A 13,851-nucleotide genomic window follows, 5' to 3' on the forward strand; every position below is an offset into this window, starting at 1 on the left:
GTCTCCCTATTCCAAAGTCCTCATCTTCTAGAATTACTCTGATACAATTTCTACATTTAATCTGCATATAACTTTTATTTTTTCCTCATACTATTAATTAACTATCCATCAATGGTTTGGTCTATCAACGACTCTCATCATCAAGCTATCCCTTCATCCACTAACCTTCTTCACCATAAACAATGATTTCCACACTAATTCTTTGACTATCCATCAACTCCTTTATCAGTCAACCCATCTATCCATCAATCTATCCCTCCATCCACTTAATTCTTTGAATATCCATCAACCCTTCTATCAATCAATCCATCTATCCTTCAATCTATCCCTCTATCCACAAACCTTCTTCATCATCTCCATTGATCATGGTAGATTCCAGTGATCCATTGTGCTCATCCTGTGGGAGGGGTATAACAGGGGATGGGTCAGGGCGGGGCGGACTATGTTGGCTCTGTTGTGCACTTCGAATCAGATCATCCATACGCTCTTGGATGCTCTTATCAGAGAGGGGCGGGCTGGAGGCGTGGCTTACGGAGCTGCGGTTGGAGTGGTTGCGTTCACTGGTGTTTGAAGGTGTCTGAAATACAATATGCACATACAAAGATGGTTGTTAAGGTTTGGTGAAATGATCATTAAGATAAGTTACATTTTAAAAACAAAACTTGAATCATCAACTTGTTTTTAGTTTACATGCACATATTATAGAATCAATACTCCAAACCATTTAAACATTTTTCTGTTTGTAAATGAACAAATTATTCAATAATCAAATAAACTATCATAAATAATTATGATAAATAAGTAAATGTGGGTTCGAATCCCAGCCATGGCGTAATTTCCTTCGGCAAGAAATTTATCCACATTGTGCTGCACTTGACCCAGGTGAGGTGAATGTGTACCCGGTAGGATTTATTCCTTGAATGCTTTAGCGCCTATATGGCCGCTCAGCTACAGACGGGGTAATAATAATATACCAAGTATATTTCAGCGCCTTGAGCACATAATCAATGTGGATTTGGCGATTTATAAATACTCTATATTATTATTATTATTAAATCACACAAATGAAAAGTAAACAAAGCAATTAATAAATAACTAAAGAACATGATTCCCAAACTCACCTGCATATCTGGAAATGACCAGTTATCATCGTGATGATGATGACGCTGTCGATTCCTAGAGTGTGACCGCTGCCTTCCATCATGGTAAGCATCTAAGCTCCCTACCTCATCCAACTCTCTCCGGTCAGTCACTGGAGTGGAATGGGAAAAGCCTCCCGATGGAGACATGGGCGGGGAGAACTTGCTGTTGTTTCGCGAGTTATTGTTGTTGTTGACGCTCTCGTTGGGAGCGCGACCATTTTCTTGGGTTGACCTGGAGGACCTTGGCACTGATTTTGATCGGGACTGGCTGCTGCCACGAAGGGACGCCACGGCGCCCTCTTCATCTGACACGAGGTCAGCAACAACTATGGGACAACAAGAAGTAACTTTGATTGGTTAGAGTGGAGATAAACATAAAATATACATGTTTTGTAAAATACAACATACATAATAAACCAAGTGCAAACTGATATTATACAACTTTACATGCTGAATAGGCATCATGGGTTAATAATTTATGAAAGCTATTAAAAAAGATGAAGATAAAATCAAACCAGCTGGCAAAGTTGGCATAGTTACATACCAAAGATAGACTTTTAAATAGATGTTATACATTTACGTAATAAAGGCTATGATTAATACACAATTAGTGTATATGAACATAACAAAACTCCTCTTTTACTTATGATGAAAACAAACAAGGGTGAATTTCAAATCTACTACTGGCTGTGCAAAAATGGAAGTGTCAAATTTGACATTACAGTTGATGAAAGCAAACTCTCGTTCTCTTCACTATAATGCAAGTAGATATACCTTATGTTATAACAACATGCCGATGTAAGTATATAAAAATACACAATATTTAGAAAATGAAATGTGCAATTGATATCTTAAGAGGAAAAAACATGTATATCTGATATGGACATGGAGATAAGGGCAAAGCAGCATGCAATTAGTGCAATAAATAATGTGTAACTTGAAAGAAAAGAATAAAAGAATTAATCAATTAATGTCACAAATCATTGCAACTAAATCGAATACTGCCCTACTCTATCATTGATAAATTCAAGATAACCATATACTATTTACTTTAATGATTCCATATTAAGGTAACATTAAAATTCTCTCTATACCTACACATCTGACACAAACTAATGAACTACAGGTAATCTTATATAAGTACTCATACATGAAAAAGTCAATAGTACTAATTTTATCATGCTTTCCCATGAATGAACCCCTTTACCCGTGTTCAAAAAAAATATATCTATTCATTTATATCTATTTCTAAATGTATTAATTAATGATGCCCTGTATAATGTAGATACAAAAGTACTAATCTTATGTTGATACTCCATGCATAAGTTCCACTGTAACCAACCCATTCCCCTTTTGCTCTTAAAGCAATCCATAACAAGTGTTCAAAAGTCTCTACTCAGAAGTAAGTTTACCACTAACCTGATAATGGGCTCCTCATAAATGAACCCCTTCCCCTTGCTCAAAATACCCAATAAGATGTTTCCTATAAATGTATCAATTAAATGCTTCCCTGAATATATACAAAATGAACCTTATACCATTACTCTACGCAAAGGAAAAATCTATACCACTAACCTGATAATGGGTTCCTCACGAATGAACCCACTTCCCTGTGCTCAAAGCCCCCCGTATTAGATAAAAAAGTCTCCTGTGAGAGCTGTGATCGTCGACGGCCGGAGGGGAGAGAATGAAAGGTGTTGAACCGCTCTCCTGGAGGGCGGTGCTGCCGAGAATATGACCTGTTGCGGGGATAAAACAAGCGCTCGTCCGGCACCAGATCATCTTCCTCGTCAAAATCTGGTGTGCGAGGTTAGAGAGTGAGGAAGGGAAAAGCAGGGTGTAAGTGAGCTAGATTTCATGCAGTTTGTTAGCGTGGGTTGTTAGTTCATTCAAAGCAGGTGATTGTCTATCTCTTACCACAGTTTAAAAATAAAACTTACTTCCAGTGCCTATTGTTAACATTTACATTACAGGATCACATGTACCATTTGTATATCAGCATACATATTCAATACAAAGTGTTACAGTATCCTAACTTTGTATGAATTGTACCATTACGTAAATACCTGTACAGTAAAAACATTAAATTCAACACATAATACAATACAAACATCATAATAAATCTATAAAACACTTCTATAAAGGTGCAAAAACATTGTTTTTCATCATAGTGGCATACATATATATGTGTTGTTTGAACAAAAAAGTTTAAATAGCAAATGATACAAGTTTTATAAGTAGGCTAGTAAATAATTTCTGAAGGAAAATGTATAGAAAATCCTTTTTATTCACAAAGGTAGTTAAAAGTTGTAAGAAACACATTCACATTATACACACAAAGTAACAACCTAAATATATGTTTGGATTTCATGAAGTACCATGAACACCAGTAAAGGAATGATGGGCCTTGTCTTAACAATGTAATGTATTTGAATAAACTATGGAAAGCCAGTGTCATCATAAGTGTTCATTGAGAATGAAGGTAAGCCACATTTTTAGTACATAAACTTTGTGGCTTTTGACTCCATATGAACTCCTTTTTTCTATCATTCATTATATTTTGAAAAATAACTGTGCAACAAATTTCATCAAAATTGCAGTAAAAATGTGACTTTTAGAAGAAACGGTGTGTCTATTTTGAATAGAATTGCTGGACATATATGCATTACAAAGGATTGTGGTATCATACCTTAATAAAACTGAAGCAAAAGACTCTATATCAATTGCTCACATGTACAAACATGTACCACTGGCTTTTCATAGTTTGAAATGATTTTAAGCAATTAGAACCCTTTGTAAGGTGGAGCCCTTACATTAGAAAGGGGTTCCTTGGAGACATAGAAAGATAGTATACCTAAAATGCATGTACAGTTTAAGAATTAAAATATAGGTGTTTCTTGTGATAAGATAAACTATGTATGAACTATTTTTATTGATTTCATGTAAGAAATTCATCATCCTTTAATATCACCTTGAAATTACATTATTTGCAAAAATGAAGTTAATTTTTCCCCCAACATGATGGATACTTGAAGGTTGTTAAAGGATATTTATTCATAAATTCAAAATGAAACAAATAAAGAGTGTTCACAACACCCTCAACCAACCCCTGGGAATTTTTTTAACCCACTTGAAAGACGATCAGAATAGGCATATGGTTCCCAAAGCAAACATGCAGGATGATATCTATATAGACTGAAACAAAGATGAAAATGACTTAAGAGCTCATGCTTCAAAAAAGGAACATGCCACAAATAATATAAAATATTAAACCATATCAGGTCTACAAGGCTAGTTTCATGACTCAATAGGAACAAACACATTATCCATAAACTAATAAATATAACTAACCAAGTATCACAGTTATTTCATTTTCCATCATTTCCATAATCTATTTCATTCCTAATGTCAATTTTCGTTTGACAGAATTACTGAAGAATGATTAGCACAATGTAATCATCTAAAAGTTGTGTCTGAAATAGTTGACACACATGGTCATGAAAATCAAGATAAAGAATAAATGCTGCATTTTTCTGACATGAAACTCTCCACAAGTTTGTTTGCAGTCTTTCAGATCAAACTTGCACAGAAATACATCAAGTTCTGCAAAATGAAAGCCAATTTTAGTTTGCTCAACCCCCTCCCCCCCCCCCCCTGATAAATGCACAATGGAAGTGCATGCTTTAGTGAAAGATTGGATACATCCAATACATGTAGCATCAAGATAAAAACATATGCCAAGCAAAAATTTTGAAAGAAATTTGAAGCAGACAGCCACAAGTAGGTGAAGATACAGGTATCAAAGGTGAAATGACTATGATGTAATGATTGGATACATGATATAGCTAATATGTGCGAGGGCGTAGGCTGGGGGTGCACTGGGTGCGTGTGCACCCTCTCGCTGAGGCAGAGGAGTTCCAACACAAAAACAAAAAACAAAATTTGTACCCCTTCTTCTGCTTTCAACGGCTCATTTTCTAAACTTAAGTTCCACCTCCCCAAGATGTGCACCCCCAATATAACTGCTTTATTTCCACCTCTCAAGAATGTGCACCTCCCCATGCTTAAACCAGCCTCCGCCCTTGATGTGATAATGTAATATGAAAAAATATGAGTGAATTGCATAATGGGATATTGATTATTTATGAGTTTACCTGTATCGCTCTCAGGTAGATAAATGGCATGAAGATTTCGCTCTGATACTATATATTATGCAAGTTGTTGAAACAAGAGAATGATAACATGAATGAGCTAGGTCCCCTGGGTCCTCCATATAGCCTAATATTCTCACCAAAATATTTTTTCCCCATTTGTACCGTATTGTACCATACAATTTTGTCTTCATTTTAGCTGCCTTCATTTAAATATCGCATGTATAGAACAAGTGTAATTATGCACAAAAAAAACATTTTATTGAGTCTGATATAAAAAATGTAATCTAATCAAGTAAAATAAGAATTCTTGACTGATAGAAAGCATATCTGATCCAATGAAACGAGAAAGAACATAATACTGATATGCTGATATTTACTAAGCACATGTATACAGAATATACAATATTCATATGCGGGTATATTACATACTCAAAATCACCATGCTTTTATATACTCCTGCAAAATAAACACTATGTAAATATATGTTTAAACTGTTCTTCAATACAGCGATCATTGACCATTCTCTGATACTGTACATGCTGCAACTACACAAAAAGAGAGGAAAAGGCGAAAAATTCAAATTGTCTTTTACCAAATCTCCTATCCATTCTTCGTGGTATGGGGAATATATCTGACTCATCGTCGTCATCATCGTCGATGAACCTGCGGAGGTCCGGCTGGCTCCGATGTCGCTGTCGCATCCTGCGTGGAAACGTGCTGTAGTCGTCTCCCATCATGGAACCATCCACTGACCCCCTACTCCGATGTCTGAGCATCTCATAATCGTCAACTGTTTGGGCATTGTTAGAGGAGGAAGCAAAAGCAAAAACATTGGGAGGCATGCTTGGTATGAGTGAAAATTCTCGATGGTATTTTGGTTTTTAAGGGAGTATTAGTATTAGTAATATGAATTCTTATCACACCATGCATTTTGATGAAGTATGTTATGTAAAGTGTAAAAAATGCATGTACAGTAGGGCCTAATAATTTGATTGTGCTTTGATTAATAAATCACTACCAATATAAAAGATTTCATTATGTATCGATGCACAATAAATATCATTTTTATTTCTTAAATATCACCTACAATACAAATGTCTTGGATGTACTTGTGGGCCTACAGTGAACCACTAATCATAATAAAACAGGAGGGTATACGTACAGGTCTACATCCACCAATGTTTTACTATCGAAAATGGTATATGCACACAGATTCTCTTCAAGCAAAAAATATATTTTATTGTGAGAATAATAATATCCAAGGAAATTTTCCCTAAACTAGGCAATTGTCGGAAAGTCATTTAATAGATAATTTTCTCTTTTTAATGAACAATTGCAATTATGTACAGAAAATAACCATTCCCCCCAAAATATCTTCAGAACAAAAAATATCAAATGAAAAAGGAAAATTCAAATTTTGGATGTTCATACGTCACTTTTTTCAACAGATGCCAGGTTTTAGTGGAGCCTGTCGGAAATAAATCGAAAAGTGCCTATATGGCAATGGCAAACATAAACTATTGGTATCAGCCCAGTAGAAGGCTTTTTATAACATACAGTGCTGTCTACATTTGCACAAACATCAAATTATGAAATGGGAGGCGTTAAAAAAATAAATGTAAATGTACATGCAAGTCCATTTGCATCCTCCCTCAGTTGCATAGATGTGGTGTTTTAAAAATTTAGAATTACAATAGATATATTCATTCCTGAATCAACGATTCTGTACACTATTTAAATCAAAACTAAAAAATAATTCAATAGAGTTGTGAATATATTTATTTATAATGTACACATTGAGAGTAAAAATAAAAATAAGAGGATAGACAAAATTATAAAGAATTATCAAAACTACCGAGGAATAATTACTTCAACAATTTTTAGTTTAATAATTATTGTACCAAGAAGTATTGGAATTACATTAAAACAATTAGCTTTGTGAGTGTGTGTCACAGTCACATGCAACCTACTACCAAAATATAAAAGATATACCATAGAACCATATATGGAAAGGTAAATGAAAAACCATTATAAATTAAATAGAAAAACATTTCCAATAAAGAACCCCAATGAAATTCCAAACCAAAAGTTCACTCAACACTTAACATTTCAAGAAAATTTGCTGCTTTTCGTCAATATGTGAAAGCTTAATTTAGACTCTATATAAAATTTTCCCAAATTCTTTCCAAAATGTGTTGCATTAGAATTGCAACATGTGCAGTGACTTCTGATACAAATAAAGTTAGAACAAAAGTAAAGGAAGATACAAAATGAATAAAGTTTAAAAAGAGAAAAGAAGTTAATAATTCATAAACATGTTAATATACCTGCAACATATACAATATGTGGTCTCCTTGTGGCTTTTAAAGAAAAGGGATAATATTCTGGTCAAATTGATTCAATCACTTGTTTATTTTTTCACTGCACTGCAATAAGATTTGGATAAGTTCTCTACATTAAATAACCAATATATATAAAACATGATATATAACAATAATCTAAACAATAGCAATGCATACAAGCAACAGTGTTTCAAAGCGCTGGGTGGGTTATTGAGAAGTGCAACACAAATTTGCGCATTGCTAAATGTGTTTGCTTTTGCTACATGGAAGTCTTTTCTTTGGTCAACAAATGATTTTGCTTAAACTTGAACGTCTATTTAGGAGAGAAACAATACATATTTGAAAGGAGTGGTTTGGGGAAACACTTACATGCAGGCTATTACACAGCTATGAACTGCTAACATTTGAAAAACAGGTCTATCATTTAATGTTCTTGGGTTAAATGGGAGGGTTAATGTATTAGGAAATAATCAAAGCAAATAAGTAAATTGTTAATATCATTTGAAAATAAAGAAATATAAAAGTTATTAGTGGTTGATGTTACTTATCTCTTGTGAATATAATAAGAAAAGCAAAAAGTACAAAATAATTACAATATCTGTTAGAGTTAGTAAATTATTGATCATTAATCCAATGAATGTTGTGTTTAGAATATCAGTATGAAATTTTGCATAAATTTGCATATCATTATATTTCAGATGCATGCACATACTCTTACCTGAGCTGACCATAGCAGGAGGGTAATTCCCATCGTAAGAAGGATCTGTCCAACGTTTGCTTATCAACTGTGGCTCACCAGAATCTAAAAGGTTACAACAATGATTGATCAAAATTAAATATCCATCAAATAAACCAGAAGCAAAGACTTTATTGTCTAAAGGACATCCTCATCTAGCCAAATTCACATTTTTTACTCATAAATGAAAAATATCTTGCTCAAATTGGATCACGACCCAATTTCATGAAAAGTTGCTATGATATCAAATCTTGCTGGAGTGTCACCTTTCCTTGGAAGAGCCAATCAGAAAGCAGAATTATCACTGTTGTCATGGCAGTTGACATACCAGCAAGACTCACTATCATATCATCTTTTTCTGATTGAGTCCACCTCCTTTAATAAGTCTGAAGAATCTTGCAAGCTTGGCAATATATTGATAAATGGTATAAGACTGTTAAAAAATAACTTGCAAAATGGATACAGATCTATGTATGCTAAAAATCAATATCTTTGGAACTTGTATTCTTTCTTCTTTTTTTTGAGGAAGAGAGGGAAAATATGAAGAGATTTCTTTCCAACTAAACAGTGATAAATCGGTTTCCTTAAAGTCAAAGAAAATCTTGTAACTTTACAAGTTTGTACTAGCATGTCTAGTAAATTGTAAAAAAACATTTTTAGTGTGATCTTCAAAAGACAGATACAGAATACAACAAATCAATATTCTGAATATTTCACTAAGGCAACAAAACATCTTATCAAAAAAGAATGCATTTTTTTTATTGGATCCCTGAAATGCTTCATGATTAATAAAGGCTTCCCTTCTTGACAGTGCTCCATTTTCCTGAGCAGAACACACTCCCCATGCTAAATGTCACTCTTATACATGTACCATCAAGCAATGTACATGTATGTCCTTAAAAAATCATCTCATTCTCATTCTAAACAGCTCATTTTTTCCATTTTATTGGTAAATTGTGATGACCATTCTTTATAACCAGAAGATGGAGAACTAGCGTATCAAAAAGAATAACTACTTACATCCAAGATGGCCGAGGGATCGATGCCGACGCATCCTTCTCCTCCGCTCCTGCTGGAACATGTAAGCTGCTTCTCCTAAGGGTGGGAGTTTTGGAAGGGGGTCACAGCGAGCACACAGGAGTAAAACAAGAGCCCAGGAGCAGCGAAAATGAAGGGGGGAGGGAGGTTCACACCACAATGCAAAGGAGAAAATGGAGAGTAAGGAAGCCAAGAGGGAGAGCAGGAAACAAAAAGGGGTATGTAAGAACGAGATGGAACAGGCACTACAAGCAGACAACAGGAATGTGCAGACGATCTATGTGCGTACCCACCCACACACAGCATGCTCATGCAGGTACTATATCAACTAGCTAACTTTTCTTTCTCTAGCATATAACATTAACATTTCACATAAACTTATTAACTAGAGATTATAATTTAAAATGCATTAATTCAATACTTCACTATTATTAAAGGTGATTAAATATCATATGTGAACTAAAATGCATATAAACATATGTAGTAAATGTTTGTGATTACACAAATTAAACTACATTTACTAATAGTGTTTAGTATGCAACAACTGAATTTTCGTAATTCATAAAAAAGAAAATACTTTCAAAACTTTCAATATTCGCATAAATAATATTCCTTCTTTCTTAATAATGACTAATCGTAATCATGGAAAAAAAAATGTATGAATCAAATTCTTTTGGCAATTCACAGATACAGCTTATTTCTTGAAGGATCAGTTTTAGAATCATTTTCTGTTTTTTTTATATATAAGAAAGTAAAAAAGGGGCCTAAGCTTTCGATCCTAGCAGAATCTTCGTCGGAGACAAAAAAATTTATATATATTTACAGGTGACTAATAATTATTATTAGCTGAATTATGTCAGTTCACAGATTCTTGAAATAATGCCTAGTTAAATATGAATGCCTTGGTCTTGCGAGTATTTAGTTGCACAAACCCAGGCCCTCTCTGGGTAAAAAAAATAATCAGGATCATGGTAACTTGGCATCCTTATGATAACTTATTTGGGATTCCTTAATCTTGAATAGCTGTAAAGGGGCTAACACACTTGGACATTTTAGTTAGAGTACACCAACGTACCGTACGTGTGACCAGCCTTTCTCTCGTTTAATCCCATTTCTATATAATAAGCTTTCAATTCTTAATATCAAGAAATGCATTTGGTTAACAACACAAAAGGTATCGAATTCATATTCGTTATATACAGAATCATTTGTGTTGTTAACAAAAGGCATCAGTACATCGGCATAGGTGTGACAGACCGTTCAGATGTGCGTGCCCCCATTTTTAATGAAAAAGAGCACAGAATATCAATGTTCATATTGTTGAGATGGATGTAAAGCAGACTCCAACTAATTCTATCTATTGTTGATGACCACTTCACACAGGGATTCACTGGGGTTTGGATTATTTCTCTCACATTTTTACTGTCGCCGAAGAATTTCTATTCAATCTCCAAAGCAATTCACCTTGCTTTATACAGTCAAAAAGACATAATTACATTTTCTCTAATCATGCAACTTGAAATATGGGTCTTGCACCAAAGTCTTGTGTTTTAGCACCCTACTCTCTGTTTGCCATGAGTCTGAGTTGTTGGACGCCCCATTACCCCCACCCCCTTTCCCTTTCCCTCCTACTCTAAACCAAATTCAATTTAAGCAGGACACTAAAAAAATTGAGTGTCCTTGGGGTCCTTTCGACCGGAGAGTGCTGCTGATTTTCATCTAATTCTGGGAATACTGGGATCTAAACTAAATGGATGTCTTCTTTGATGAGTTGAGCAAAGGGGCAAATGGAAACATTTGATGAGGGGGGTATTCTTACCTGGTTCAAACTCTCCAGGGGCGCCAAACACAACATCACCGTACGAGGGAGTGATGTCATAGCTTGCTGCTCGGTTGTGGTTCCTGGACTTGGCTCTGAATGGCACCTCTTCGTCAGGGTGCAGAGGGCTTCCCTTGTGCTTGTAAACAGCATCTACAAAATAAAGATGAGATATGAATTTATCACCTATATAAATATGCATTTGGGCTGCAAAATAAAAAAGTTGTTTCATGCACACTAGTTTCCAGCAATAATACACTGCCATTCTCCATGTTTTCATATCAGTGCGCATGTCTTTTTTAATCAAAATAATATCGAATATTTATGTCACTTGTACATAGAAAACACTAACCGTGTTCACAACACATTGCACTCATCTTTGACTCATGCGATACGATCTGAACTTGGTCAATATGCTCTGATATTAGAAACTCTTGTTGAAATGGCGATGGGGCAAGACAGCACGTATGTTGTGTATGGGTAAGCTAGTATCTGATGATATACATCTGTAAAGGACCTATAGATGTTGTTCCAATGTATTAAGTGCTTGATAAAAGAGAAATGTTACTATCATAACAAAATATGAAATTGCACATACCGCCAGCATGCCTATCGATGAGATATATGACTTTCTTCTTGCATTTCTCCTGGACATCATCAGGGAGGATGTGGATGATGTATGGCCAGATAGTCCTCTTAGCGTTGGTGTCAAGGATTGGAAAGACCTCAACAATCAACCCATCAATGTTCCTACAAGGAATGTAATAATAGAGAGTAATATCTATCAGTCATCTTGCTTTCATTCATTTATCATATAAACACAAATATACAATATGTACATTTTGCTATCTCTATAACCACTGCTTTTTAATGTCATTTTGTGTGTGTTTCTCTTGCACCCAGAAGACTATATTGTAGTATATAAGAATCAACTGATGTCAACTATTCTGTACACTTTGGCCCAAATTCTAATGTCTGGTTTCACTATTAGGTCATGGTCTACCTCTGTCCTAATATCTTAGTACCTTCAACTTCCTATATTAACATAGTGGTAGACCATAGTTCAAAATGTCAAAATTTTGTTTACACTGTAAGTTTCTTTCCTTTATTGCGCCCTTTCCGAGTGTTTTATAATGGTGAAAAAAATGTTTTAGTATTTATTCCTGGCAATTATGAATAAATTGAGCAAAAAATTGAGCTGACATATTGAATCTCTATTCATAAGAGATTTATGTCACAATTGGCTATCCATGGATAAACCAAAATTTAAACCAAAAATCAAATTAAACCAGAGTTCAGAATACGCGCCAGTGTGTTATATTTATTTGAAAACAATTACTAGACATAACAAAGAAGGGCGAAATTGAAAAAAATAATCACATTTACATGTACAATCATACATGTAAATGTTTTTATTTTTGTATTTATAACTTACCTTGTATGATGGTAATCTCTAAGGCATTTCTTGATTACTTTCCGCTCATCAGGTGTAAGATGGTGTTCCATCTATCAAGAAAAGTACAAAGGAACCAAGATAGCAATCATACAATATATTATCTTTGGTGATGAAAGGGTATGCAAGTTTGTTTCCTTGCAATTTTGGGTTTCATGTCCAATCCAACTTTGATATCATGGGGACCATTGTAGGAAGAGTTGCATTCAAAAGCATCTGAAAATAATAAAATGCAAATCCTAAATAATCACTTTTGCCTGCTTGAAGATCAAATTGCAGTGGTTTTGGGAAATGCATTCGATTGCAACTCTTTCACCAAAAGGCCACAGAATATTTAGTTACAGATATTTCGCAAAAAGGGCATGATCATTATATTTATGTAATTGTCAACAAAAATGGAATCTAATTTTCAAACTCGTCAGTAAAGCTTTCAGTAATATATTCATGACTCTTTCTATTTCAAAAAGGGAACACAGCTAAAAAATGTTCCAATATCAGTGAACCACTTTTCATTGGAAGCTTACATATTGCCCAGTGTGCAAATGAGTTTCTTTGATATAAATTAAATATTTTATGGACCCTAATTAATATGCAAAGGATTTAACCAAGGACATGGTTTAAATCTCCTTGGACATACTTAAACAAGTGTCTTAAATTAAAAATAAAAAAATGGAGGGGTCTATACCAGTATAGTTAAAATCGCCCTTTAAGCTGGGCCAACAAGTCAAAAATCATCTTACCATTTCCTTGAAAGTTCTTCCCAGTGAATGCAGGTCCATCTTTGAGAGAGGCTTGAGGCCGATAATACTGTCACCATCGTAGACGGTTGTTGAGGCTCGACTGGTTCCCGATTCCGACAACCAACCTGCGATGGAGGTGATGTCACTGGTCTGTGTGGTGCTCAGAACACTACTTGATACCATACTAGCACTGGCAACAGAATGGGCTAGAGTACATAAAAGAGTGGAGAAATGTGTAACCAACAATTTCATCAATCAAAGATTTTTCACAAATACATGTAATTCTACAAAAACTGACTTCCATAAAGTCAAATAATCATGATATGTTTTGGTATATGTACATTTGATATACACCTATAGGTTCTACCTCACATACATGTAGCATAACAAAATTACATGTAACTCCTTAGTGTTTATGCAGAGTAGT

General features: G+C 34.6%; 1 protein-coding gene across 4 annotated transcripts in view; it reads right to left on the reverse strand.

The window, feature by feature from the left end:
- Positions 1-13,851, reverse strand: part of LOC129269410 (delphilin-like) — a 40,999-nt gene that overhangs the window by 11,092 nt on the left and 16,056 nt on the right. For 2 of the 4 annotated variants that reach the window (XM_054906908.2, XM_064105729.1), the window contains exons 7-17: positions 13,425-13,630; positions 12,667-12,737; positions 11,830-11,981; positions 11,232-11,384; positions 9,395-9,469; positions 8,357-8,440; positions 5,889-6,086; positions 5,297-5,344; positions 2,718-2,939; positions 1,122-1,468; positions 343-577 (exon numbers count right to left, since the gene is read on the reverse strand). In XM_054906908.2, the coding sequence (XP_054762883.2) occupies positions 343-577; positions 1,122-1,468; positions 2,718-2,939; positions 5,297-5,344; positions 5,889-6,086; positions 8,357-8,440; positions 9,395-9,469; positions 11,232-11,384; positions 11,830-11,981; positions 12,667-12,737; positions 13,425-13,630 (1,791 nt within the window). The remainder of the gene's footprint in view (positions 1-342; positions 578-1,121; positions 1,469-2,717; positions 2,940-5,296; positions 5,345-5,888; positions 6,087-8,356; positions 8,441-9,394; positions 9,470-11,231; positions 11,385-11,829; positions 11,982-12,666; positions 12,738-13,424; positions 13,631-13,851) is intronic. The other 2 variants (XM_064105730.1, XM_064105731.1) reach the window with 1 other exon arrangement.

This window comes from Lytechinus pictus, chromosome 10, assembly GCF_037042905.1.
Source record: "Lytechinus pictus isolate F3 Inbred chromosome 10, Lp3.0, whole genome shotgun sequence".
Taxonomy (NCBI): Eukaryota; Metazoa; Echinodermata; class Echinoidea; order Temnopleuroida; family Toxopneustidae; genus Lytechinus; species Lytechinus pictus.